The sequence below is a fragment of the Ceraceosorus guamensis genome (assembly GCF_003144195.1).
Source record: "Ceraceosorus guamensis strain MCA 4658 unplaced genomic scaffold IE81scaffold_27, whole genome shotgun sequence".
NCBI lineage: Eukaryota > Fungi > Basidiomycota > Exobasidiomycetes > Ceraceosorales > Ceraceosoraceae > Ceraceosorus > Ceraceosorus guamensis.
The window spans coordinates 71,290-96,817 of NW_020290022.1; the positions used below are offsets into that span (position 1 = coordinate 71,290).

At 56.5% G+C, this 25,528-nt stretch overlaps 8 protein-coding genes across 8 annotated transcripts; 3 read left to right on the plus strand and 5 right to left on the minus strand.

The window, feature by feature from the left end:
* Positions 1–68: 68 nt before the first annotated feature.
* On the plus strand, positions 69–6,640 carry IE81DRAFT_313229 (hypothetical protein). Its single transcript, XM_025512480.1, has 4 exons — positions 69–4,715; positions 4,780–4,851; positions 4,929–5,011; positions 5,076–6,640. The coding sequence occupies exons 1-4, from the start codon at positions 250–252 to the stop codon at positions 6,455–6,457; spliced, it is 6,003 nt and encodes a 2,000-aa protein (XP_025369808.1). The 5' UTR covers positions 69–249; the 3' UTR covers positions 6,458–6,640.
* Positions 6,641–7,530: 890 nt separating this feature from the next.
* On the minus strand, positions 7,531–9,856 carry IE81DRAFT_117310 (hypothetical protein). The gene is made up of 2 exons (XM_025510156.1): positions 9,819–9,856; positions 7,531–9,752 (listed from the first exon to the last, which is right to left on the minus strand). Exon 2 carries the CDS (start codon positions 9,537–9,539, stop codon positions 7,668–7,670), a length of 1,872 nt encoding a protein of 623 aa, XP_025369809.1. The 5' UTR covers positions 9,540–9,752; positions 9,819–9,856; the 3' UTR covers positions 7,531–7,667.
* Positions 9,857–11,198: 1,342 nt separating this feature from the next.
* Positions 11,199–15,721, plus strand: IE81DRAFT_117371 (hypothetical protein). The gene is made up of 2 exons (XM_025510158.1): positions 11,199–11,751; positions 11,859–15,721. Exons 1-2 carry the CDS (start codon positions 11,487–11,489, stop codon positions 15,479–15,481), a joined length of 3,888 nt encoding a protein of 1,295 aa, XP_025369810.1. The 5' UTR covers positions 11,199–11,486; the 3' UTR covers positions 15,482–15,721.
* Positions 15,722–17,433, minus strand: IE81DRAFT_117346 (hypothetical protein). Its single transcript, XM_025510157.1, has 2 exons — positions 16,877–17,433; positions 15,722–16,791 (listed from the first exon to the last, which is right to left on the minus strand). The coding sequence occupies exons 1-2, from the start codon at positions 17,106–17,108 to the stop codon at positions 15,962–15,964; spliced, it is 1,062 nt and encodes a 353-aa protein (XP_025369811.1). The 5' UTR covers positions 17,109–17,433; the 3' UTR covers positions 15,722–15,961.
* IE81DRAFT_117373 (hypothetical protein) lies at positions 17,157–17,642 on the minus strand. The gene has a single exon (XM_025510159.1). The coding sequence runs from the start codon at positions 17,523–17,525 to the stop codon at positions 17,250–17,252; it is 276 nt and encodes a 91-aa protein (XP_025369812.1). The 5' UTR covers positions 17,526–17,642; the 3' UTR covers positions 17,157–17,249.
* Positions 17,643–18,012: 370 nt separating this feature from the next.
* Positions 18,013–18,460, minus strand: IE81DRAFT_276958 (hypothetical protein; the record flags this gene model as incomplete). The annotated part of the gene is made up of 2 exons (XM_025511472.1): positions 18,013–18,210; positions 18,386–18,460. Coding segments are annotated over 2 exons (273 nt in total), but the record flags the coding sequence as incomplete, so codon positions are not given.
* An 863-nt stretch (positions 18,461–19,323) lies between these two features.
* On the plus strand, positions 19,324–23,081 carry IE81DRAFT_330025 (Arginase/deacetylase; the record flags this gene model as incomplete). The annotated part of the gene is made up of 5 exons (XM_025515175.1): positions 19,324–20,779; positions 20,860–21,166; positions 21,217–22,093; positions 22,160–22,736; positions 22,819–23,081. The coding sequence occupies 5 exons, from the start codon at positions 19,324–19,326 to the stop codon at positions 23,079–23,081; spliced, it is 3,480 nt and encodes a 1,159-aa protein (XP_025369814.1).
* A 185-nt stretch (positions 23,082–23,266) lies between these two features.
* Positions 23,267–25,153, minus strand: IE81DRAFT_117423 (hypothetical protein). The gene is made up of 4 exons (XM_025510160.1): positions 24,132–25,153; positions 23,981–24,059; positions 23,748–23,908; positions 23,267–23,660 (listed from the first exon to the last, which is right to left on the minus strand). Exons 1-4 carry the CDS (start codon positions 24,973–24,975, stop codon positions 23,452–23,454), a joined length of 1,293 nt encoding a protein of 430 aa, XP_025369815.1. The 5' UTR covers positions 24,976–25,153; the 3' UTR covers positions 23,267–23,451.
* Between the last annotated feature and the right edge of the window lie 375 nt (positions 25,154–25,528).

Here is a 25,528-nt window from a genome sequence, read left to right on the forward strand (position 1 = left end):
TCCTGCAACGAGGCAAGTTGAAGAGATGTTCTGAGCGCATGTGTTCAGTCGCCATTCTCGCGATCATACTCGATCATTCGTGATTGTCATGGACATCTTGTGCACCAGCATCTACATCATCAATATAGAGCCCTGCACTGATCAAGCTGCTCGGAGCTCAACGCGGGAGCGCCCCTCCCCCAGCCTCCCCCCGCATCGAGCTTCGTTCGACTTTCACTCTGCGCGGAGGCCCTTCCTTTGAAGCACGAGATGATGGGCACGGACGCAGAGCCCACTGTTGGACAGGACGCTTCGAGCGTCTCGGCGTTGCTTGAAGTGGAGCCATCGGAGGCCGCAAACGCCTCGCAGCGCGGAGGAAGTGATGTTGGGACAGCGCAAGTGGATCAGTCCGGGTCTGTAAGCCAACAACCTCCGCCTCACACTATCACTGCGCGGCCAGCAGAGAGCAACAACGTGACTGAGGATGACGCTTCGCAATCGCTCTTAGAGCTTCCTGGGCCCGTATTGCCGCCTGCGGATCAAGCAAAACATCTTGAACCGAAGCCATGGGCGCCCAGATCCTCCACACCTATGGGTCCTCACGCCGATTCTTCACCGAAACCTCTACCTGCTGGCCTGGGTGCTCTTTCGCAAGATAGCGCTGCGAATGCGCAGTCAGTCGTCGCTGGCTCCGACGCACTCCCAGCGGAAGGAAGTAGAGCTATTTCAGCCGAGAGCGAGGGGAGGAAACACCCTGCGTCTCAACTTGGCTTGGGGCTGCCGGGCAGAATCAGCGAGCATGCAGAGAGTGCTGGAAGCGCAAGTAAGCAGGCAGTGCCGAGGCCAGATACCTCATCTGTCCGACAAGCTTCAGAAGAGCCGAATGAGGCACAGACACCGACGGCCAACCAGTCCACTGCCCTCAACTGGAGGGCCATGCCGGGTTTTGAGGAGCTCTCAGAGTCTTGGGCGGCGGGCGCTTCTGCAGAGCCAATAGGTCCTGGAGAACCTAGCACACCACGTCCGAATCCTATTCCTCGCCACGTCCACACCCAGACACCCATTGGGACGCCACAAGAAGAGTCTGTGTCGCTGATGTCGCCAGATGAACGACCAGCTGGCTTTCGTAGCTCGAGGCCTGATCAGAGATTCCTCCGAAACGATTCTGGCTTGAGAGCTGGTCCGACAAGCCCCTCGATGAGAGTGCCGTCGCACGGCCATGCGGCAGGGCCGGGCAGCGCATCTACCAGTGCGAGTGGCACAGATGCAACACGGGTCAGCGCAAGCGGAAGCTTTCGAGATGCTCTTGGAGCAAGTTCCTTTGGACCTACACCTACAGCAGCCTCTCAGCCTGCTCTGTCAAGACGGCCGTCGAGTGAGGGCAGCGAGACGAGCACAGCGAGCGGCGCAAAGGCAGGCTCAAAGACTCTCGAAAGTGTCGGTGCGGACTCATCCGTTATCAGCGGCGGCACTGCACATGATGAAGAAGCAGATGCTGGATCGCCGGAGGAATCGACAGCGCGAATTCGAACTCGAGCGAGCGTCGCTATCGAAAGTCCGGCAGAGTCTTCATTCGGTACGGCTCGCGAACCTGACGTGCCGGAGCAGACCTTTGTGGAGCACAGCAATGTCGGTAGCTTGCCTCCGCCGCTCAAGCCGGCGTGGGCTAGAGCTGGAAAGGGTGCCAAGGGGGTAGATAGAGCTGGTGGTGACATGTTTACTCCGCTCAAGCTTCAGAGCATGTGGAGAACGCCTACTCCTGAACCTCGGCCTAGTGGCTCTACCGATCAGCTTGCCGAAGCTGGGCCAAGCCGACAAACGAGTGCGAGCCCCTCTATCAGGCCTGCTCCTGCTTTGGGGCAGGATCGCAGTGCCGAAAGCAACGAAACAGCGTCGGTATCTGCTCAAGCGCCTGCTGCAGAAGCATCTGCACAAGCGCGGCGGATTGCGCCTGGCAGCACGCCCCGCCCCCCAAGTGCACGATTTACCTTCAAGTCACCTGAAGAGGTCATTGCGCCGGACTTTCATCAGCCCCAAACGCCTTTCACACCACGGCATCGGCGAGGCACGCTCCATGTCACGCCAGGGACCAGGGCGACTCCTAGGACGCCTAGAATTCCTCGTACACCCAATGTGCCGCTTAGAATATTTCGGACTGGCAGGACGCCGCCATATTCCGCTCGGCCTGCACCAACATCCACGAGACCGGATCGACCACTTGCTCGATCTTACAACGGCAGGGCTGCCGGGCAAGATAGCCCGAGAGAAGCATCCAGGTTGGCAGCGGACGCTGCAGAGCGTCGTAGAAAGGAAAGAGACCAGAAACGCCTGAGACTGCTGGCTCCTCCTAGTCCAGGTTCTTCTAAAGGCAGCGATGCTTCACCCACTGAACAGGAACACGTCGAAGGTCAAGAGGAGCCTGCCTTCAAGCCGACACTTTCGACGGCTGAGCCCGAAGAGGAGGAGCTGACACATATCTCGCGCTCGGCTGAACGAGAAATGAAGCCTTCTAGACGAGACTATGCGCAGGAAGGGACGGAATTTTTGGCTCGATTGCAAAACGTGCGATTGGCGAGCGAAGCGACGAGCCGGTCGATGAGCGGCGAATCCGCCACTGATGCTATTGTGCCTGATACGGAAGGCGGATGGGCAGACGAAGACGAACAAGGAGACGCGGCGGCGCGGATACCCCGAAGATCGTCGATCCGATCGATGAGCGGTTCTACGCACGCTTCGCTGCGAGCGGGCGCGCAAGCTCCGACGCCCACACATGGCATGTACAACGGCAGCCCTCTTCGAATATCTCAAAAGAGGATCCCTTCAGCTCCTTCGTCGACATCTTTGGGGGGAAGAAGTGGACGCGTGGACGAGTCGCCGAGAAGAATGCTGAGGAGATTTTCTGCTATAGATCGGGCTTATCAAGAGTATGAGGCAGAGAGCATGGAGAGGAGCTTTGAAGCTGCGGAGAGACTTCAAAGAGAAGAGGAGGATGAGCGAAGAGCGGACGAGGAGTTCAGGAGACTTGAAGCAAAAAAGTACGCTAGAGGATTGGCTAGGGTCAGAGGTCGTCCCAGCGACTCGCAAGCTCCACCAATAGACACAAGCGACGCTGCTGCAGGCATCTTTGACGCATCCCTACAAGCTCACCAGGAAGAAGTCTTCCCTGCCGGTTCGACACATGAGCCATCAAAGGCGTCACGAGCCAGTGTGATTGAGGCACCTCGACTCGACTCTCTCACTCCGGTCGACTCGGCCGATCCTACTTTGATACGCAAGTCTTCGCTCGTCCACATTGGCCCTGAAGCCCTGCCCAGCAATATCGACGAGCTCGGAGGGGGGCGCATGATCTTCGATGCTGCGTCTCAAAAGTGGATCAAGAAGAGGTCCGGCGGTCTGCAAGACCCCATCGTTGAGAGCGAAGGTCGCCTCATTGCTGGGTTGCCAAGTTCTGCCCACATTGGGAAATCCCGTCAAGATGCCCAAAGCTTTCATCCGACTGCGGAGATTGAGCGAAATGCTTTGGGAAGCGCCAGTGCTGCGATGTCAGGTGTGGACTCTACCGACCCTTTCCGCGACATTGAAAGCTTCGGGACGAGCGATGAACCCTCCCTGGCAAATTTGGCCGAGCAAGCTTCATCGTCTGCCCGCCCCAACAGCTCGTCTTTCGAAGTCAGTTCGAGTCGTATCGATTCGGCTGCAACGCCTCGAGACTCGAGCGGCGCAGCATTTAAAAAACCCGTTCATCTTGCCAGTACATCTCGTAGAAGGGGCGGCTTTGCGCGGCGGAGTGCTGCAGCTAGCGCCGTGGCGCGCTCTCGATCTGCTTTACGCAACGAGATCGATCTCTTCAGTGACGGAGACTCGACGCAGCGGAGTCACAGCAGCACTGCTCCTGATCTCGGGTCCGACCGCACCCACGCTGCCTACTCTGGAAGCGACCCCGCCCTTCGAGGCCCCTCTCATTCTCAAGATCGCCAGTCCGCCCTCGACGCATTGATGGGGAGCCCAGCTACGCCGCCTGGCGAGTCTTCTGCTCAACGCAGCTCTTCTACGCCGCAACGGTCACCTATAAATCCCGCTCAGGTCCCTCGCTCGATCTTGAAAGCTCGCACCGGCTTCGTTGACACCCCAGAGCGTCAACTGGCACGATCTGACGCTCGCTCAATCAGCTTCGCTGATACTCCGGACAGGGAACAAACGCTCTCCCCCGAGTCTGTGCGGAACAAATCTTCGACCGTAGATCCGCGCCAGTCGAGTGGCGACATGAGTCGGGCAAGTGCAGAGCGCCAGAGTCATCTTGAGGAAGTCTTGCGCCAGATCGTCGATCTAGCGCTAGGCGCTGAAAACGAGCCAAGAAACTACCCGTCACCCGCTAGCCGAACACGCGCATTCGCAGACGAGACGGACGCCGATGCGTGGCAAGACGTGACTCCGACGCGCACCGCGCCCAAGGCGTTCCAGCACGACAGCGCCGGCTTGGCTTCTGGTGGACGCTCACCTTGGAACATCACGGCGCTTCGACAACGTCGAGGTAGAGGAGATGATGATGGAGAGATGAGCTTTTTGACGAATGCTAGCTTTGCCATGGCACACGACCGCATCGTGGAGCTCATTGTAGACGTTGCACCTTGGCACGAAGGCTGGAAGGATATGCTCGAGATTGATCTGTCGGGCAGACGAGTAGATAGTATCGTTCGACTGAAAGAGCACCTTCCCAGCCTGCAGATCGCACATCTGTGAGTGAAGCTTGTCGCGCAGGTCATATCGAAGGCACGCATTGATCAGAACCCTCGTCCCCAGTCATCATAATGAGTTGTCGTACCTGACCGGGCTGCCCGAGAATTTACGGGAATTGCATGCTAGCCATAACAGGTGGGTCTGACCAACGACTGGGCTTTCCGCAGTGTCAGGGCGTTCAAACTGAACGTCCACCTTCCCGCCTCCAATAGCATTCCGCCGACCATCTCTTTCAGCCATCTTCCACTCCTCAGCGTGCTTGATATCAGTCATAATGCGATAGGCTCGCTTGCGGGTGAGTATGCTTCGGCCGCGCGGGCATATAATGACAAGCTCTGACAGCATCCCGCTCTCTCTAGCGTTGTCCGGATTGATCCATCTGCGTGACCTTCGAGCCGACGCCACAGGTGTCGATAGTATCGAAGGTATCGAGCATCTCGAGGGCCTCAAAGTGCTCAGCTTGAGGCAGAACGCACTCTCGGCCCTCAATCTGCTGGAAGTCAAATGGAGGAAACTAGAAAAGCTCAACCTGAGGCACAACGGATTGCGCTCGGTCCGCGGTCTCGCCACCAACGACAGACTCAGGAGCGTGGATCTCTGCCACAATCAGCTCTCATACTTGGAGCTTGGCGGCCAAATGTCGCACCTCCGAGCCCTCAAAGTCAGCCACAATGCTGCGCTGGAGGACTTGGACGTCAGTCTTGCCCCGAACTTACGCGCTCTTTACGCAGACGGCTGTGCTTTGCATCGAGTCCAAGGACTTGCATCACTGACAAAGCTTGATGAGCTTAGTCTGCGGCAGCAGCTTGCAAGGAAGGGGTTGCTTTGGCCGGCGGATGAAGTGCCCGACATTCGCCGACTGCATCTATCCGGCAATGCTTTCCCAGCAGGCATTCAAAGCAGTGTACAGCTACTCAATTTGGTCTTTTTGGAGCTTGCCGGCTGTCAGCTCACGTCCGTGCCGCCTGACCTACCGAAGCGCGCGCCCAACATGCGTCATCTGAACCTGGATCACAACTTGTTGTCGAAGCTTCCTGCGCTACAGCCTATGCGGCGACTCAAGCGTCTGAGTCTTGTGGGATGCCGTATCAAGCGCCCAACCAGCTTGATTGACGCGCTCGCTGGCATGCGAGAGCTGAGTGTCCTCGACTTGCGTCTAAATCCGTGCACCCTGGGCTTGTATCCGCCGCTTCTACTCAGTAGTGCCACACCGGTCATATCCGACGAGGCTGCGCTCGAGCGCAGCCCTCGACCGCCTGCTTCGATGCCACCGTTTCCTGATCCAGGCGTCGTCCAACCTGATCGCGCGGCGGCCGTCTTGCGCGAGGCCAAGCGAGCGGAACGAGCGGCGCAAGAACAGATCGAGAAGTCGGTGTTTCACAAGCGTCAGCCCGGGCCACAATTGGATGCACCTCGCGGCAAACGCTGGTCGGATGATGAGCAAGATGAGACAGAAGTCAGTCATGGCCTCAGTACAATCAGCTCCAAGCACGATGTGGGACTCGATGCCCAGCAGAAGATGATGGCAGCTGCCGACGCGCGCTTTGCGCAGACTCTTCCCCCTACCTTTGCTTATCGAAGGTTGATGCACCGAGGTAGTCTTGCCATGGCGTGCCCTGCACTTGCATGGCTGGACGGTCTCCTCGTGGATGAGGCCGAAGTGGTCAAGGCGGACGAGCTCTTGAGCGCTAGTCCACCGTTCGCCAGCGGTGCCTTCCTCTCCTCCTCCCCTCGCACTTGAGACTGAGATAGATGTCAGTCGCCGCGGTGTTTGCCGCGAGATACGCAGTCATCGCTCTTTCCATTTCCGATCGCAGTGCTACATGATGTCCAAACACATACTTTCGAGACGCCACTAATCAACGACGCTGTAATAGTAAGCACTGCAATGTACCAAGAGCCTGCTGCATCTCACTCAAATCACACTGCTTGCAACTACGTTTGGCAAAGAATGCATGCGTGGACGTTTGTGGTGAGCAGAAATAGAAAAGAAAAATGCTTTGGGCTGCGTTGCGAGAGCCGGTGTCAAGGAACGAATTGCATATTCTGATTGCGAGAAACCGAAGGAGGGTATGTGTGTCGAGAAGGCTGGTATGAGACGAACGATATATCTACCAGGTGCGAGCATGAGTGGGGCAGGCCTTTCCGCGACTGAACCACGAGTCGATGCTGAGGGCGCAGAATGGACGGTAGTGAAGACGCAGTGAGCTGTGCTGATTCGCGCAGTCGCGAAGGCGCGTCTCAAGCACTCACCAATGGCGATGGTAGTAACAAAGACAGGGCAATCTCGCAATGGTCATGCCAGGCTGCAGATCCTCGAGACAGATGATGCACTCTTTGCCCACAATGGGACCGTCAGTCAACTTGTAGATGAGATATCTACCACCCTGCACGCTTCCTCCTCCGCCATTTTCGAGACATGTCTGCGTGTCGTCACGAGAGAAATCAAGATTGTCAGCTCTCCACATCGTCGATGCGCCCTTGAAAAGAAAGGCCAGACTCACGCGAACATGCTCCTCTTGCGCTGCAGAGTCGCCTACGCTAGCCAAGGTGGTGTTGCAGACTGGACACTCGTTGAGCTCACTAGCTCTCGAGCTGACATCGCTGATGCCCGAAGATGCATTGAGACCGCCATTGTTGAGTTCAGTATGCGTTCCAAAGCCTGCCGTTCCGCCTAGTTGCCCATGGCTGCCAGCGGCACCGTTCAGACTGGACAGACCGCCCCTGCTACCAATGGAAGGCGGCAATTGTCTTTCGGCGTTGCACTGATTGCATATACGTGTGGGACCGCTAGACTCTGTGAATAGCATCTCTGGTACTCCCGGATCGATGACAATCTCCGAAGCGGCCAACACCGCCCGAGAAGAGGAGCAACGGTCGCATCTGATTTGTCCGCACCGACGACAGTGGTGCTATCAGACGTTTCAGATGGTGAATACGTGATTCAGCTATCATAGCTCATGTGTGCAGGCAGAGCAGAGCCCAAGACTCACCTTGCGAAGGAAAAAGGTGAATTTCCGCTGACAATCGGGACAATCGGCGACATCGCTGTCGCTCTGCCATGTAGGGACGAGGTTTTGCTCTCGAAGAGCGTGTACCGCAGCACCAGCCGCTGAAGGTCTGTTCGGACGCTCATTCTGCGGAACCCGGAACTCGCTCGAGGCGGCCAGATCCGCGCTTCTCATGGCAGTGATGCTCGTGCCAGCTTCCGAAGGTGCAATAGCTCCAAAGACCGAGGCACCTGTACTACTTTGCCTGTTCAACAAAGCCGGACGGGCTCCCGTGGGGGTGCTAGTGGCCGGACCAAGACGAGTGATGACAGACTGTCCATCATCTTTGTAGGAATTAGGGTAGATGAAGTCTTCATCTTCGTCGCTATCCCCATCTTCGCTTCCTTCCTCCAGACCAGCAGCTTGCCTCAGCTGTCCAAGCTGCAACGTGTACTCCTTGAGCATGTCCTCGGCATGAGATCGCCTGTCTGCATCCTCATCGCTGAATGCAGAAGCTCTCAGCTCCGCCACGGCCAGGTCGAGTCGAGCTATGCGTCTTCTCAGCTCATCCACGCCTTCTCCGAGGGCGTCGGCAGGTGTGGATCCAGCAGCTGCCGATTCTCCCGCCAACGCCTTAGATCTGGCTAGGTAATCAGCAGACGGACCAAGAGCAAGGCACGCTTCCCGTGCGGCTTGCTCGGCTTCGATCACAGCAACCGACGAGAAAGTAGCACCAGGACGGCCCGAAGGCCCATTTGTGCCTCCTGTAGCAGTCAGAGTCGCAGAGAAGTGTGCCAGCTCTGCAGCTTCTAGCTCGTCTCCAATCTCAATGTCGAGTCTTCTTCTCATGACCCTGACCCATCTCCTTCGTCTCACCCAGCCCGTCGCTACGGCCTCTTGCTCGTGTCCAGCTCCATGTCCATTGATGCTCGTCTGACCAGGTCCGGGCAGAAGTCCGCCGGTGACAGCCCTGCTGACGCTCGCACCGAGGCCTTTGCCTTCGAGTATCCTAGATAGCGGAGGCGGGATGGCAGCTGTCCACCTCTCATCAGGCGCGTCAAAGGACTGCGCATATTGCCAACCCTCGTCTGCGTCCACCAATGGATGGGTCAGATCAGTCTGCCAGTCCGATAGCCAGAAGTGGCTGCGTTCAGATTGAGGCGGAACATCTCTTGCTCCTGCTTCGCCCGTGCCCGCAGCTGCTCGAGCACTGAGGACACTCTGTGGGGTCGGCGTGCTGCCTAAATCTTCGGGCGCAGCGCTTCCGCTCGTTCCATTTTGCCCTCCCTGTCTTCGTGCAAGCGCAGCTGCAATCTGCTCGCTGCGTGTGGGAAGCACAAGCTTGTAAGGATTCTCCCTTGTCGGCAGACCAACGTCTTCTCTCCTCATTGGTATATTGCGGGATCGGGACGAAGAAAGTGGGCCAGGTGGCATAGTGCCGGGCGCTCTTCGATCTGGTTTGTGGGGGCGACCAGCGCTCGTGCCACTCCATCTCGGCTTTCCGCCGTGCACTGCCAAGGTCGACAATCGAGTGTCTAGACGTTGGTTCTCGTGCAAAACGATGGGAACCGTTGTGTGAAGCCTGAGGGGATTGTATGCGCCTTGAGCAGATCCGGTTGGGACGCCCCCGGCGGGAGGGGGACCGGAAAAGCGCAGCGCGGCCCAACGCTCCGTTTCGTACTTATCCAAGACTTCGGAGACGAAAGTCTCGAAGGTTGCAGCTGCCACATCGTACGCCGTCTCGCCAGCGGCGTTGCGCGCAAAAGGGTCGGCATTCCACTTTGAGCACAAGTAGCGCACCACAGGTAAATGTCCTCCAGCAGCTGCGTTCATCAACGGCGTCCATCCAGCCCTACCTCCTTTGACATCCACACTGGCACCGTGATTTTCTGTAAGGACTCGCACAATGTCCAAGTAGCCTCTCGAGCAGGCATTGTGTAAGGAAGTCCAGCCATCATTGTCCTGGGCATCCGCTTCGGCGCCATGGGTGAGCAAGAACGAGATGACAGGTAGCTTGCCGGCTAGAGCAGCTTTGTGAAGTGCGGTCTGCAAAGGGGCGACATCGAGGTGTCAGCTCAACGCAACGTATGTTGTACGCCATCCACCTCTTACCTCTCCTTCTCGATCTTCCAGCTCAGCAAGGGCGCCGGCTTCGTCGACGAGCCACCGGACAATCTCGGATTTCCCCTCCTTTGCAGCGTAGTGCAAGGGAACCAGCCCAGAGGCAGGACTAGGCTCATTTGCAAGAGCGAACGCGCTATGGCCTCCACCCGTTGCTGAAGAAGCATGCGCGAAAAATGCTTTGAGGGCGGAAAGAGGGCCAGAGGTCGCCAGAGATGCAAGTTGCAAGTGGTCGACAGGAATCGCTGGCGCCGAAGGCGTTTGAAGCGCCGTAGACTGAGCTACGGCAGTCGGGCTCGCCGGTTCGTTGGTCGATGTAGCAACATTGAGGCTCGCCACTTGATGTGATATTTGCTCCTCAGCGCCAGTACGATCTGATGTGGCATCTGCGACAGCTGTCCCGGAACTGGCACCGGTGTACACGAATGCTTCGTCCTCATCACTTTCCTCCTCTGAACGGCCCTGTCCCTCTTCGGTGACGGCTGCGCTAGGTTCATTTGACGTTTCAATATTGGCGAGGACTGTATCACCATTGGCGAGGATTGTGTCACTCGAGGGTTCGCGTATTTCGCCTTCCTCGAGCTCATGCTCGACGTCTGCAGTTGACGGTGCGACAAGCTGCGACACAGCAGGTTCGCCCGGTTCGGAGACGGCAGAAGGAGGCGGCGCAAAATCGGACAGAGAAGAGAGTGGATCCAGACCCTCTTCCTGTCTGGCGCGTGTGTCAGGTGCGTACGCGAAAGATCCGCTCACTGGTTCTTCCACACTCGCTGGCTCTGGGGTCGAACCGCGGACGTGACCGGCCCAAGGGTCATCCGCAGCGCTGAGCAGCCAGGGAGATTGCAAATTGACACTGTGAGTGCCGCTTTGAAGCGCCCACGCTCATAAAAAGATTGCACTCACTCTGTCATGATGTTTGGGTGCCGACTGCAACGTGCTGCAGCACTACGGGGTGGAATGCTTCCCGGTAAGTGTTGGTTCCAGTTTTCTGGAGGTCACTGGCCAATAGCGTGAATGAATGCGCTTTGTGACTGATCGGCAACGCCTCGGAAATAGGAACCGTCTTGTGGTGTGGTGCGAGAGAAAAGATGCTGACAGTGAGAGGAGTGGATGTTTTGTTGGCGAAGGAGGATGTCATGTCGACATGATCACAGTGTGAATCATGATGAGCCTTCTTTCTTGACACACGACTCAATCCAGCAAGCGCAACGCGCAGTATCGTCGCGGGTTGAAAGTTCGAAAACGCGACAACCCTACACCTCTCGCACGAAACGCCCGCCACGCTATGTGGCCAATTGCTGCAGCACAGCTTTCGCTTGTGAAGGTGATTGATTGCACGATTCATGTGCGCGTAGCTATATATGTATACCGCGCCGGTACCGTACCTATTGTAGGTGTAGGGCAATCACGAAGGAAAGCAAGGCGTGCGTTCCCGAACGACCCAACGCCCCACACAACGTCGATCGTGACTGTCGTTCCCGCATACCTCGAGAAGTGACTCATCTGCGGGTTCATCCATTCAAGATTTGCTCTGGGCACCACTGCTCATGCGGGCGCCTGATCCTTACTACTCCACTCGCAGACGTGTAAAGCGGATCGCTGTAATCTTGTCGACCAGTCGAAGGGATCGGCAGCTGCTGATCCGCAAAGTGGACGAGGATGGATTTGATTTCGCGGTTGCGACGAAGCTCATCGCGCCAGAATGTCGCCTCAAGCTCAGCAGATCCTTTGCAACCTCTCAAATCCAACTGGGAATCCTTACGAAGCACTCTGCAACAGCCTGATCAAGCCGTCCTTCATCATGGTGTCTCGAGGTCGGATATACCAAAGAGGATGCGTAGACTGGCCGATGATCTGGTCACTCAGGGCGATACGGGAGAAGGGGAGAGCGCAGAAGGTTTAGCCTGGGCGCTCGATGAAGATGGTGAGTGTGGGGCGTTGCTCGTTCGATCCAAGCTGCATTAGCTACTGATCCGTGCGTGAGATTGTGTGTGGCTCATTCATCTTGTGACATTTCGACCCTTCAAACAGTCTTTGCGACGCTGCTCAAGCTTACATCTTCCGACAAGCCTCCTGGTGTCCTGGTCCACGTAGTTGAGCTCTTTTCTCGGCTCACCGTCGAGCTTCCGGCGCCTTTCTTGGCTTCGCCTGGTGTTCATGGACCTTTAGCTCGACTACTGCGTGTATGCACCGGCGATGCCGAACGAAAAGCCGCGCTCGGTGGCTCGGACAGCGATGAGACCTTCTCTGTGGACAGTCTGGAAGAAGAGGAGAACGAGGATGCAGAGGTGTCAGTAGCGGTCAGACCAGGAAGCGCCGAAGAACATGCTTTGGTAGAGCTGCTATGCCGCATTGCTAGCAGACTGCGGAACACGCCGGAGCTTTTGCCTGTCTTCTTCAGAGAGGCTCACGCAAAAATACAGGCCAGCAGCAGCGATGCACCCGAGGATCGAGCTGATGATGCTGGCGCGCGACCCGCTAGCCCAGCCGGCAGCTCCGCCTCAACAGCTACTGTTCGAGCTGGGCCCACAGAGCCTATGTCTGACGCGGCAGATTCAAGCGCAGAACGTACAAATGCAGCCATTGAAGAAGGACCTAGATCGAGCACTCCGTCAAACGCAAAGGTTGTGTACGACTTTGCCTTGCTCACGCACCTCCTTCGCTTCGCACATCGAGAGTCCAAGACCGGAGAGCTCGCACGGTCCGGATTGTATTTCTTGTTTACACGAGCATTTGCTCCAACCCACAATCTTCGAAGAGGCAGGAGAGGAGCACCCACGTCAGCGACCGGAAGGGACGCTCGTCACGAAGGCGAAGATACGATCCTCCTCGAGGCTGAAAGGACTACAAGTAGAGCGCTGGCCAATCATCTCGTCGAAAGTGACTTTGCTGACGTGCTAGGCGCCGGCTTGGGCGCGGTGTACGGGCTGCTACCACCTAGAATTCTCATCAAGCGTCAACGAGCGGCGGATCAACCAGGCAAGGGCCCTAGTATGCTCGGCGGCGGAATGAGCCTAGGAGACGGCGTTCTACACGATGAGACTACCTTGGGAGAGGAAGACGATCTGGGTCTCGTCGACTCGTCAGCTCCAGAAGTTCAGACGCAGCTGCGCGTACTGGTAGATTTGACTGAGTTCATTCAACTTGTCATGCGTACTGCTCAGACAGCAGCTTCCTCATCCATCTCTGATCCGGAATTGGCGACCGCTGCAGCTGCCTTGACGTCCAGACTAGCAGAGTCTATTCGGAAAAGCTTCCTCAGAAACATCCTAAACCCTAGCTTGTTGGAATGCTCGGACGCGGACAACAGCTCGGTTGCGGTCATGTGCTATCTCGACGTGCTGCTGCAAGCCATAGAGGATGAAAGTCCGCTTGCGGATGTCGTCGTGGGATGGCTTGTTGGCGATGAGCTGGACACAGACGATACTAACCAGCAGGAAGGGGTATCAATGTCTCGACGCGGCTCCCAACAAGAGACAATCTCGCTCTCACCGGACACGGCCAAGAAACGCAAGCATGCTAGAAGGAGAAGTGTAGCGCTGCATGAGATTCAACAACAGCATGGCGCGCGAGAGGCGAAGCACTTTACAGGCGAAGGACGATACGATCTGAGAGATTTGATACTGGATCATATAGCCCAAGGCAAAGGGGCGGCAACAACGACTGCGGCGCTCAGACTCGCTTCTACGCTTCTCGCCAAACATGGCCGCTTCGCCATCGAAGGATTCCTGACTGCCCGCCACGACGAACAAGCCACAGCTTTTCCGTTCCCGTTCATCCCGAAAGATTCCGACGCTCCCGAGTCTGGCACTCCGGACGAAGATGGTGATGAGCAATTCGTCTACCCAGGAGCGCTTCGCACCGATGAGAACGCGGCCATTCGCGGAAAGATCTCAGTACCAGGCCTGACCCTAGCGCAGCATGTCCAAGAGATCGATATTCTTTTCTCCCTCGTCTCCTCCATAGAGCAGTGGAATTCCGAGACACCGAAGGGTGGCGATAGTTTATGGAATGCGGGCTATGAGCACTACCTGCGCGATGCCGAAGACGCTCTGTTTCGGCAAAGCACATATCAAGATGGATTGCGGCTGTTAGAAAGCGGATCCGAGGATCCGGTAGTGAGTCCGCCGTCCCAACGGCTTCGGAGCAGCAGCAGCCAGCGATCTCTCGGACGTTCTCCTTCGAGTCGCCGTCTGCATTTTGCCGGCCTTTCGAGCGGAGGCACGAGCACCTGTGCGCCCTTTCCACACAAGCTCGAAGCTCGTGATAGAGCTTTGACCTCTCTGTTGCGCTCTCTGCAGAGGTTCTTCGCACACTCGCCAGAGGAGAATGTTGCATTGACAGGTGTGCTTTCCGCACTTGCCCTCTGCCCATATCGAAGTCTCGAAGGCTGGCTTGTCTTTGAACGCGGAGCGGCGGTCAGTGGCGGGCATGCGGTTCCCGAGACCAGAGGTTCTGCCGACCCCACTGCCCTTGAAGTAGATGGAGATGACTCCTCGGACGAGGGAGAAGAAGACGAGACCGCCGGCGTCGCTTCCTTCTGGGGCCTCGAGCCAGCCTGGAAGCAAAAGCGCAATGCACTCAGCTCAAGTGACGATGCGTCAGCCAGAGTGACCGTACCAATCGTCGTAGGCATCCTTCGATCTCTCGCATCTCAAATTTGGCGCTATCGTGCTGAGGTGCCAGGCTTTGATCGGCTTCTGGACGAACGTCGAAGGGGACTGACATTTGTAGAGAATCTGAACGACGCACTAGGACTGGAGAGCATCGCGAGCGAACTTGTCGATGAAAAATCCTCACCTGCACCACCTAGCCTCAGTGCTCCCGGAACGATTGAGTCGAAACGACTGCAGACTCTTTGGGATCATCTCGGCGTCCAGCTCGAAATCGAAGAGCAACAAGAGTCTGTGGCCTTGCCACTCCCTCCAAGCGCTACTGCGTCTGATGGGTTTCCAGAGGAAGTCGCTGACTCCCAGGCTCAGCGTAGCGGGAAGCCAAAAGGAGCAGAGCCAAGCGTGCAGTCTGATGGTGACGTTGGAGCCGCAGAGGGTGCAAAGAAGGAAAGCAGCTTCGCTCGTTGGTTTGGACGTAGAGCGTCGAAAGCCAGCAGCGCTACGACAAAGAGTGCAGTGGACGTTCCTACCCAAAATGTGGTGGCCGCGCCTCCCGTGCAGCCCTTCGCACAGCACTACGCACACACGACTGCGGTGCGTGTATCGGCGAGGCTGTCACGCATTCCAGCAGCGGGAGAATGGTCCGATTCTGTTCGAGCTGCGGAAGAGGCAGAGCGACAGAGACAGCAAATGATAGATTTGCTCAATGCGCCTGCCAAGCCCACCAAGCGCACTCGATTCGCGCGCAGACATAGTCATGTGGATGGAGACAGCGATGCTGAACCCTCCAATGATTCCTTGCGGTCGCCCAAGTCCCCTTCAAGTGAAACGGATGGATATTATTTGCCCGGCGCTGATGACGACGATGATCCCAACGCCATAAAGGCGACGTCACTCAACGTTACAACAAAGCTCGACGGACCTACACTTTCCGATGTGCTGGACAATGTTGTGATTTTGGAAGAGTCGATCAAGGAGCTCGTAGCGATCATACAAGTACGCCGAGGACTTGGCATTGATTCTCTCAACTTTGTTTCATAAGCTGCCAGCGAGCAGAGCAGCACCTCATCTTTGTCCTCGGAAGACCTGCAAAACTTCCACGAATCACTCAACTTTGCGATACCCCTGATTCAGAGCAATACTACTACTACTACCACCATTACAATCACGAATATTTTCAAAGGAGTTCCTCCATGCACGAAGATGTCAACACAGAGACCCTCTATGCAGTCGTGCAGCAGACTGCGCATGCTCACCTAAACGTCGCGACTTTCTTGTGACTCCTCCTTACGCTCTTGTATCCGGAGAACTCCAATCGCACTTGAGATGACGGCGAGCGAGGGCAGCCCCTTTCTTTCGGACACATCGCCCTCAGGCCCTAGGCTAGGCGTCAAGGCGGGAGAGGTGCAAGGCGGCAGATCAGACGTCAACGTCTTCTGATCGGTAAAGAAGCATGAGATTCAAGGGGATCAGAGGAGTAACGAGGAGCACCTCCCAGCACGCTAGACGGATCTTGGTGGCTCATGAAGTATAGTCATGGGCATTACGCGTCGCGCTCGAGGCTCTGCTGTTGGATATAGCGTTCGTGAGAGCTTGGGTGCGGGGATCGCTGTCTGATGCGCCATCAGCGCTAGCATGAGATGTTGACACTGAGCCAGCTCTGCTGGTCGCGTATGCAGGCAATCTTGATCCTCCTAGGCCTCCAATAGCGTTGGTAGACATGCCTGAGCTCGCACTTAGACCGCCGTAGGTAGGCGAGCCCAGCGGAGAGCTATAGACTGGATTACTGCCAGAGGTGGGCAGCAAGCCGAAGCTTGACGCTGGACTACCACCTGCACTCATCTCAGCCGCTCCTAAGCCTGCGGCTTGACCCTGTTGAGCAGCCATCAGGGCAGCAACCATCTCGGGTGACATTTGCCGTTGAGCACCTGTTTGCTGCAATTGGTGCGCTTGTTGCGCTTCCTGCTGCTGCTGCTGCATTTGCTGCGGCGTCAGCTTCTTGCCACTAGGATTGCTTGGGGACCTGGTACTGCACTTGGCCTTGCCTTGGCCTGGGACCTCGCCCTCTTGACAAGGTGTCTTCCTGGAGCCAGGTACGATGTGGTCCCACTTCAGCGCGGTGCCCACCGCACCAGTGAGATCTAGAGGTTGCGTCTCTTTTCCATTAGGCCCCTTGACGAAAGCGACGCAGGAAACGCCTACCATCTTTGAACCAGCTTCTACCGCGTAGATGGTGTAGGGTGCAATGAGCTTGGAGGCCAGCTTCTTGTGTCTCTTCATGCACGCCATGGCCCAAGCTTTGTGCGCGTTGACCGGATCATTCATCTCTGACATCTTTGCATAGGACCATACTATGTCGGGCAGAGGCAGCGGCAAAGCGTGAGCTATCGGAGAAAGACGAGGATGGTCACTTGATACAAGCATCTCACAGCTCACCTTGAGGCTCTGGATCCTGGAAAAGTAGCGATTGCATCTGCGACTGCATCTGCGCGACTGATTGAGCGTCTGCCTGAGGTCCTGATGCTGGGCCCGATGCTGAGCTTGCTTGTGCTTGCGCGAACGCTTGGGCGTGCGCATGAGCCCTCGTTTGAGGCTGAGGGAAGGGAGCCCCAACAGCCGCATCAACTAGGATGCAAAGCGAGGCCATGAAGTAGGCGAGTAGGCGCATGTTGGAAGAGTGGAGGGGCTGTGAAAATTCTTGACAAAGGTTCCTGAAAGCGTTCCCGACAGGTGGTGAGTGCGGGTGATGACGAAGCGACAAGGTGAGTACTGGCGGGTGTGGAAGGACTTGATTCCAGATCTTTGTAATTTAGACGACCTGTTGAGAGAGATACGAGCGCAGCTCGCGTGTCAGCGACGAAGTGTCCTCAAGGGGCTCGTAGCTGTGGCCTTCCTGAGGCGAAGAGGATGGACCAATTACGGCTCCGAATCCTGCAGATGAGCGAAGTTGCGATGGGCTGAGGTGTAGGGTTTGCCTGGCAAGCCTTCGAGGCAGCTCGAATACGTGGGGCTGTCTGGAGTGATTGTGAGCCGGGAGATCATGCACAGCATGGTGAGAGATCTTCAGAAATCCTCGGCATGCCATCTGCAGGCTCTTTTTATACCTTCTGAAGAGAGACGCACAATTTCGGTTGCTTGTTGGAGTCAATTCGGGCCAGGACCCTGCGCAGTACCCGCTGCCAAGGCACGGCCGCAGCTTGTAGTGCGACGCCTTTGCGCGACTGCTCCGATTAAGGCGCCCACTGTACCCTTAGACTCTGGACCTGTTCCAAGGTTTTTCCCTTAAACCTCGCGGAACTCTGCGTCGGTGGGGTGCTCATGTGCGCTCCATGGGCCAATTGGCCGTTCTCGATCGATACCTGGCACCACTTTCCTAGGTATTGCGCCCAAAAAAGCATCTCTGCATTTGAAGCTAAAAACGAGTCTCGACGACGGCGGTGCCTAGCACAATGGTGGATACCCACGCGGAGCGATGTATCGACGTCTGCCATACACTACAAGTCCAGGTGTTCAAGCGCTGTCGAACAGTCAGGTCATTGGCCGTTGAGGCTTCGATCTTATTTCCGCCGCCTCTTTTGTGCAAACTCTTCCGCGCCGGGGGGTAGATGGATGTCCTTAACTCCAGAGCTCTCAAAGACATCCTCTACCATTTTCCTCCCCTTTCTCATCAAATAGTCTATAGCCGCGAAGTCTCTGCGCTTAACGCCTCCACCCTGGCTCGGCGCTCTGAAGGCGTGGCGCAGGTAGGTGACGAAGTGAGGCTGCGCGGGCTGAAGAGGGGAGACGAGGTAAGCATCGAAGTGGATAAGGTGCGGTCAGCGGTCCTTGAGTTGCGCTTGGAAGGTCCCCGGTCACTTCTATAGCTGCTGCGCGCACCAAGCTCTCCTCGATGCCATTTGACGCCAGCAATCTACGAGTTTGCAGATGTCGATCGCCGTGACTCACCTGTGGTTTACCTCTGATAGCCCGCAGCCCTCTGCGATATAGCGCTAAGACGTCTCGTTGTGACTGCGTGTACTTTGGCATCTCGAGACACGGCGGCTCCTGCTTCTTGGCCAAGTCTCCACTAGCGAACGGCACCCTCCAGGTGGCTTTTGGCGTAGCGTATTTTCGTTCTCGATGAACCTCCAGCCTAAGCCGCGTGTAGTCGGCAGACCCCTTGCGCACGGTTTTCAGCACGTCTGAGCTACAGTGCTGTCGTTTCGCTACGCTCTGTATGGGACCACTCACAATTGTAGCAGGATGAGTCGATGTTTTGACTGCGTCGCTCGAGCTTCACCCCTGGAGGCACCGCCTTGTTGTGCTTCCCCAGCTCGGCGAAAAAGCGGCTTCTCGCCGAAGCGCGCCCCGACGTCCGATCCGTGCTGCAGTAGGCGGCTACCGCGATCCCATGCGCATATCACTCGCAAAGATTGGTCAGTGCTGCGCGCCTAGCTCCGGGATTTGCAAGAAAATAACCGAGTATGAAGGGATCGTGAGATCGAGGTAGTGACGAAACGCCGTGCAGCGCTACGCTCACTCACCACAACTTTAACTTCCGTAGAACAGGAAGTCACGAGTCGTGAGTGGAGGCGTGCTGTGTGCATGCTTACGATCGGGTGCGCAAGTGCATGTGACCACGTGATTGCCCGCCGCGCGCGTCTGGAGCTTCGCTGCAAAGCTGCACGACGATCACGGATGTCGTGACATTCACGATGATTCTTGATTTTGATTTCAAGATTTCATCTTATTCCGGCCCCGCTCCTTCCATATCGGCAGTTGGCATCCACCTAGCGTCCACGACACGGCTCGCTACAGTCGATCACAGCAAGCTAAGAGAGACTGCTCAGCAGCGCTAGGGCGTACCCAGACACCTTGCCTGCGGCGGATCAACAGGGACAAAAATGTCACAACGATCTAGCCAAGGTCCTTTTACGCAAGGCCCGCCAGAGGTGATCATGATCGACGATTCGGATGACGAAGAACTTCCACCAGTGTCTAGCATCGCTAGCACCTCGCGCAATACCTTGAGTGGTCAAACGAAGCAAGAAGCAGCTTTGATCATTTCCGAAGAATCTGACTCTGCGCAAGCCGAAGAGATCTCTGGTAGCGTGGAAGGGCTCCCGCAAGAACCACCAGCCTCGGGGCAGCCACAAGCAACGCCGCACGTTCAGAGACAGGTCGTCACAAATGCTGCCAATGCAGGCGAAGATGTGGAAATGGAAGACCCCGCGGAAGGTCCCTCCTCATCGCGCTTGGCGACACCACCACCTCGGGAAGCGGTCGACGCCGCACCTGGAGAGCAGGCCGCAAGTGCAGCGGAGCCTCGGAGCGTTGCGATATCCACCTCGCTCGCAGGTCCTGGTATCAGGCTAGCAGATGTGCTCAAGAGCCCTGCACCGCCAGAGCGTAGCCTTTCTTCCGCATCGCCCAGCCGATCGCAGACCCACTCTCACGCTGGCCCCTCAGTGCTCATGGATGGCAGTCGGCCACGCGCCATGGGGAGCGTGCAAGGAGAGGTACCCTATGAAGAGGCGCTGCAGGCTGCGGCTCGCGCTACTGCGGCTCAGAGGACAGCGGAGTCAGCTCAATTGGTGCGACCTGTCGCAAACACTGTCACCTCGAGCACAGTGCAAAGATTCGATCGCGACTCGACATCAGAGGCCTTTGCCTCGCCAGTCGGAGCACTAGCAGACCCGGCCACCACTTCAGCACCAAGCGAGATTGCCGACGCGAAGAGTTTTGCTGATCTGTCTGAGGCGAAGGCTTCAGAAGCTCACGTGGTCACTTCAGAACCCCAGAGGACGCCAGCATGGCATCCCCAGGGAGTTCTCTACCCTGAAAGTAGAAGCATTTCGACTCCTCAGGAGCTGGTCGACCTCGTCGCTAATCCAGATCCTTCTCTAGACCTGAACGCAGTGGCGGAACTTGCACGAGGTCTTCCAGCCGGGCCAGGTGGTATAGGCATGTCGGCCTCCATAGATCTTGCAGAAAGCGGCGAATTGCTGTTACGGACATTGCAGGCTTCGAATCTTCAGCTGGCTGCTGGCCAAGTCTTGCAGTACGCCCCCTCCGTACAACCAAGGCATGGACTTCCCGCTCATCCCGATGTGCTGAGAACAGGACTGGTCTACTCTCCTGCCATGATGCTGCACTGCCCGCCGCAAAACATGGACGAGGATCCAGAAGTGTACGATCGGCATCCTGAACAACCCAAACGAATCTCTGAAATTTATCAAAAATTGGTTGCGCATGGTTGTGCAATGAGAATGAAGAAGATCAACATTCGCGAGGTCACGAAAGAGGAGACCATGCTGGTACACGAGGAAGGAGTTTGGGATGGCGTGGAAATTACTGCGTGTGAGTGAAAGCAGTGGCCAGCACGCATGATGTTGAGAACGGCGGACTGACCTGATGGCTCTCTCGCGTCTTTGTGTCAGTCCATACTCTGGATGTGCTTGGCTTAATCTCGCAGCAACTTGAAGCGTCTTCATCCCTGTATATCAACCAGCACAGCGCCAAGTGTGCACGGCTGAGTGCTGGGGGCGTAATTGAAATGGTCGATGCTGTGGTCTCGGGTACCATCAGGAATGGCTTTGCAATCGTTAGGCCTCCGGGCCATCATGCAGAGCCTTCGAAGAGCATGGGCTTCTGTTTCTACAACAACGTGGCTATTGCGACAAAGTGGGTCATGGAGAAGTACAAGAATGCGGTCAAGCCCGTCAAAAGGGTTCTCATCCTGGATTGGTGAGTGCAGCACCGTGAGCTAAAGTCGAGAACCGCTATTTTGTGCTGAGGAAGCGTGGCGCAACGTCCACCAGGGACGTGCACCACGGAAACGGTACACAAGACGCCTTCTGGTCAGATCCCAACGTGCTCTACATATCCGTGCATCGACACGAAGACGGCAAATTCTTCCCTGGAGGAGAAGATGGCGGCATGGACAAGGTGGGAGGGGGTGCGGGCTGCGGCTTCAACGTCAACATCCCTTGGCCAGCCGCGGGCATGGGTGATGGAGAGTACATTGCGGCATTTCAACACATCGTCATGCCCATCGCGTATGAGTTCAACCCGGACCTTGTCATCATCAGTGCAGGCTTCGACGCCGCTTATGGGGACCCGCTTGGAGAATGTTTAGTCTTGCCTGCCGCCTATGCCCACATGACGTACATGCTCAGTGGACTGGCCGAAGGAAGGTGTGTGGCTGCGCTCGAAGGCGGATACAATCTGGAGGCTATCGCCAACTCTGCCCTGAAGGTGACCGAGACGCTGCTCGGCGATCCGGCTCCTATGCCGGCTAATCTCACTTGCAACGCGCTTGCCTCGGCGACCATCAGACAGGTAAAAAGGGCCCAATCAAGGTATTGGAGGAGCATCCACTGGGACGACAACGATCCTTCAGCCTACGACGATGCTGGCTTGCCAGCCTACTCTCTCTCTGATGTCTTGCGATCGCATCGAGAGGCGGAGCTGCTCAGTACGTTGCCTCTTGCTCTCATTCCGATGGGTGACCCAAAGGAAACCATCGTGGACGAGACGGGAGTAGTGAGAGGCAAAGGTCGCAACGTCATGACCCTTCCGCACAGCAAGGAGGATGATGATGAAGGGCAGTATGATTGTCGTGGGAGTGTTATATGCAGCGCCGACCTACTTGATCGTACGCCGCCGCGCAAGGTGAGTTGCAGCGATTGTAACAAAGTTGTTCACGAACTTGACAAGGAGACACCTCTGGACACCTAGACGATCTTGCTGTTCGCTCATAGCCTTGGCGACGTGCGTATCGAGCGCCCGGGACTTGACATTTACGCTGAAAAGGAAGCAGCGCACCTTGTCGATGCCACTCGCACCATCTTGGATTGGGCTCTGGCACGAGACATTGGCATTCTGGATGTCAGTGTGCCTTCTCTAGCAGCATCGAACGAACATGCTGTGGACGCAGTCGCATCTGGAGAGGCTCTATCCCGCCTTCAGAAGGTGCAAACGGCCGCCGACCAGTTGCTGCTGTACATCTGGGACAATTACCTCTCGCTGGTGCTGGGAGCAAAGACCGACGTCATCTTGATCGGACATGGCTCCGCATGCGAAGCCATCATGACTCTCTTGAAGAATCGCGAGCCGACCCAATTCACGAAGCAAGTCAAAGCAATCGTACATGTCCTCGCGCATAGCACCATACCGGTCCTGCCAAAGGATAGGCCCGAGCTCAGAGCGTGGTACGGCCAGGTTTCTAAAGTATTCCTGCCCCACGATCACGCACTCTTTGCGGTTGGGGCGCAAGAGCGTTTCGGGCGAAGGCTTGGCAACATTGAACGTGCTCGTGAGTTTGGACCGCGTGGCTTGCTGCTCTCACTTCAATGAGCGTCGACTGACGGGTCGTGGATCTACTCGCCCCATCGAAGCTGCTGCGCCTCCTGGCACGAGGGAGCGTCCAATTGACCTGCTGCATCGCGCAGCTTCAGACATTCTGCAATTTATCGAGAAACAACTTGCGGCCCATACCCTCAACGGCTCTGCAGGGCAGCAACCAAAGAAGAAGACAATCAGTGCTGCACCTCTCGCTTCGCCGCGAGATTCTTTGCATCCTGCTGGTATGCCCAACGGCTCGGCTCCCATGGTAGCTGATTCAGACGAGGTGGTGTTCGTGAGCTCAGCACAGTCATAATTTGGGTCCGTCTTGCATCGCTAGGCAGATTGTCGATTCCGAGATTCAGTACGCCTTGCCACTCTTCAACACACGTCGTTTCTCACTCTCTGTCACCTCTTCTGCCAATAGATGAAGGCTTCGCCATCGTTGTGAGGAAAGGAACGAAGGTTCCTGCTTGCTCCAACATCACCAGCTCCGTACCCACGACGCTCGATGCTCACGCACTCGAACGCGCCTCGCAGCCTCAGTCAAGGTTCTCGAAGACAGGCCATCGGCCGCTTGCTTCCTTGCGAAGAGTGCTAAAATTAGGAGGATCAGCCGTGCGCGAAGGTCTGATCAGTACCGCTCGACAAGCCGCAAGCTAACGCAGGCTTTACAGACTCGAGACTCACGCAGCTGCGATGTACGACGCGCACGTCAAGGCGACGTCAGCGATCGCTGTCGTCTCTTTTTCGGCATCGTCCGGATCTGTGGAAATGGATGCATAGATGCTGAGCTTTGCGTACGCTTCTCTCTTCGAGGGGCGTGAAGGCTCACAAAGGTAGATGTGCGTCATGTACCGCTGTTTGCCTGCCCTTTCGAATTTGATGGTTCGCACTGGGAGGGCAAGAATTCAAGGGGGTCAGGAGACCAATCAAGAGGTCAAATCTCGATGTTGCTGACAACGCCGCCCGTTGGACTCACCTTCAGCGCAGCACAGCGTCAACTGGGCTCTGGTGACGTGGTACAGCTCCATATTGTGCGTACTATCGTGGGTCAACCACATGTACCTTTTGCCATCCGGCGCAGTGAAGAAGATCCTCTTGTGGGTCTGTCTTTTCAATCCATAGTCCATTCGGCACTTGCTATTGGGATGCACGACACGAACGGCCAGTGCTCAGAGCGGAAAGAAGAAAGTCAGGGTTGCAAACACTCACTAGCCTTGCAGACCCCACTGGGGCAGGCCCGTCAGAAGCCAATCGTCGTACGTGTCTCTGATCGGGTGCGCTTCGTACACTGGCACGCCGGAGCACCAGGCTAGCATCAGCGTCGAGCCTCTCGACAGTCATTTGTCCCTTCTTCGCTCACCAAAAGGTCCGTGACTGCCAATTCCGATTGTGAGCGCACCGACATGCTTGCCTTTGTAATTGAAGAATCCCGGCACCTGCGATCTGGCGCGAAAGACGACAACACTTCTTTTTTGTTCTGCTTGTGGATGCACGCCAAGGTCTGCAAGGCAAGTGGATTGGGCAGAGCCTTCCATGTCCTCATCAAGTCGTTGTTGCTCTTTGGTCGGCTGAGGCTTTGCCGCATTACGCCTCTCTTGCACGTCCTCCTCCTTCATAGCCGTTGACTGTGGCAGCTCGCTTTTAGCCTCCATCTCGACCGTGCGCTCGACTGCAACTTGTTCCACAGGCTGATCAAGATCTCCATTGGCGTTGAGATCGTCGGCAGCGCTCCTGCCCACTTCGTACTGGTCATCGATAAAGAGCAATTCTTGCAAATCGCTAGAAAGCTCTATCCTCAACGCCAAGCTGGGACGAGTCTTCAACGTCTCCAAATGCACCTTGGTCGCTGCTTCCGAGGTTTTGGGCGCGCTAGCGAGAGCCGAAATGACGGACAAGATTTCGGACGCTTTACAGATGGAAGAGGAAGGCGTATGAGTTCTTGATTCACCCTGCTGCGCTCGATGTGCAGGTACCGAGCCTATCTTGGGAACAGATCTGCTACGAGGCGGATCATTCCGCCCTGCTCTTGCTGCTGCTGCTTCAGCAGCTCCCTCGTCGCTCGATTCTGACTGAGGCAGGTCGCTGTCTTGCACTGCGTCCGACTTTGCTTGCCCCAGGTCGTTGGCGCCGGGATGTGGCTCGCCTCCTACAGCGTCTTCCTTCCTCTCCGCCCCCAGATCGGCGCGAGGCTCCGGGTCGGCCATCTTGGCGTACAAAGCGGAAGGTGTATCGCTGGTCGATCGAGATTTGACGAGCGAAAGGCCAAAAGTAGCAGGAACAGTGTTGAGCCTTTGTATTCTGGTCCACGTCTGGCTGCTGTGCAGTGCGGAGCTTGCTGAAGCTGATGAGACGCTGAACGGTGAACGACGACGACAAAGCTGGCATTCAGGATGGTGTCGTCGAACATCGAAAAAGAAGCATCAGCACAAAGCCTAAGCCCGGGGTGCCTGTATACACCTCTTGCGTCTAGTGCTTCGCGCCGAATTGACTCGGCGGAGTGAAAGGGCGATATGAAGTCCGCCTCAAATGAACCTGGGTACGTATACTCTACTGAGGGCCGTTAGCACGGATTGGCGTAGCATATGGATGCTACATAATGAAGTCTGCCCCAAAATGAGTGTGCCGGACGAGAGTCGCATCGCGAGGAAAGGCCAACTGAGCAATGAAACCACCCAGGAAGACCAACAGATCCAAATACTTGGCGATAATAACGCCACATCGGCAGCCACAAATGGGTGACGATATCAGTGTCAGAAG

Bases quoted from the DNA above. Each gene is read 5' to 3' on its own strand.
- IE81DRAFT_117310 (XM_025510156.1), bottom strand. From the start codon at position 9,539: ATGAACGCAGCTGCTGGAGGACATTTACCTGTGGTGCGCTACTTGTGC.
- IE81DRAFT_117423 (XM_025510160.1), bottom strand. From the start codon at position 24,975: ATGGCCGACCCGGAGCCTCGCGCCGATCTGGGGGCGGAGAGGAAGGAA. The intron at 24,060-24,131 runs GTGAGCGAAGAA...CCGGCGTGCCAG, and splicing joins TGGCAGTCACGGACCTTTTG to TGTACGAAGCGCACCCGATC. The intron at 23,909-23,980 runs GTGAGTGTTTGC...GCATCCCAATAG, and splicing joins CAGTGGGGTCTGCAAGGCTA to CAAGTGCCGAATGGACTATG.
- IE81DRAFT_117346 (XM_025510157.1), bottom strand. From the start codon at position 17,108: ATGCGCCTACTCGCCTACTTCATGGCCTCGCTTTGCATCCTAGTTGAT. The intron at 16,792-16,876 runs GTGAGCTGTGAG...TGCCCGACATAG, and splicing joins CCAGGATCCAGAGCCTCAAG to TATGGTCCTATGCAAAGATG.
- IE81DRAFT_117371 (XM_025510158.1), top strand. From the start codon at position 11,487: ATGGATTTGATTTCGCGGTTGCGACGAAGCTCATCGCGCCAGAATGTC. The intron at 11,752-11,858 runs GTGAGTGTGGGG...CCCTTCAAACAG, and splicing joins CTGGGCGCTCGATGAAGATG to TCTTTGCGACGCTGCTCAAG.
- IE81DRAFT_313229 (XM_025512480.1), top strand. From the start codon at position 250: ATGATGGGCACGGACGCAGAGCCCACTGTTGGACAGGACGCTTCGAGC. The intron at 4,716-4,779 runs GTGAGTGAAGCT...CCTCGTCCCCAG, and splicing joins AGCCTGCAGATCGCACATCT to TCATCATAATGAGTTGTCGT. The intron at 5,012-5,075 runs GTGAGTATGCTT...CGCTCTCTCTAG, and splicing joins TGCGATAGGCTCGCTTGCGG to CGTTGTCCGGATTGATCCAT.
- IE81DRAFT_117373 (XM_025510159.1), bottom strand. From the start codon at position 17,525: ATGGCATGCCGAGGATTTCTGAAGATCTCTCACCATGCTGTGCATGAT.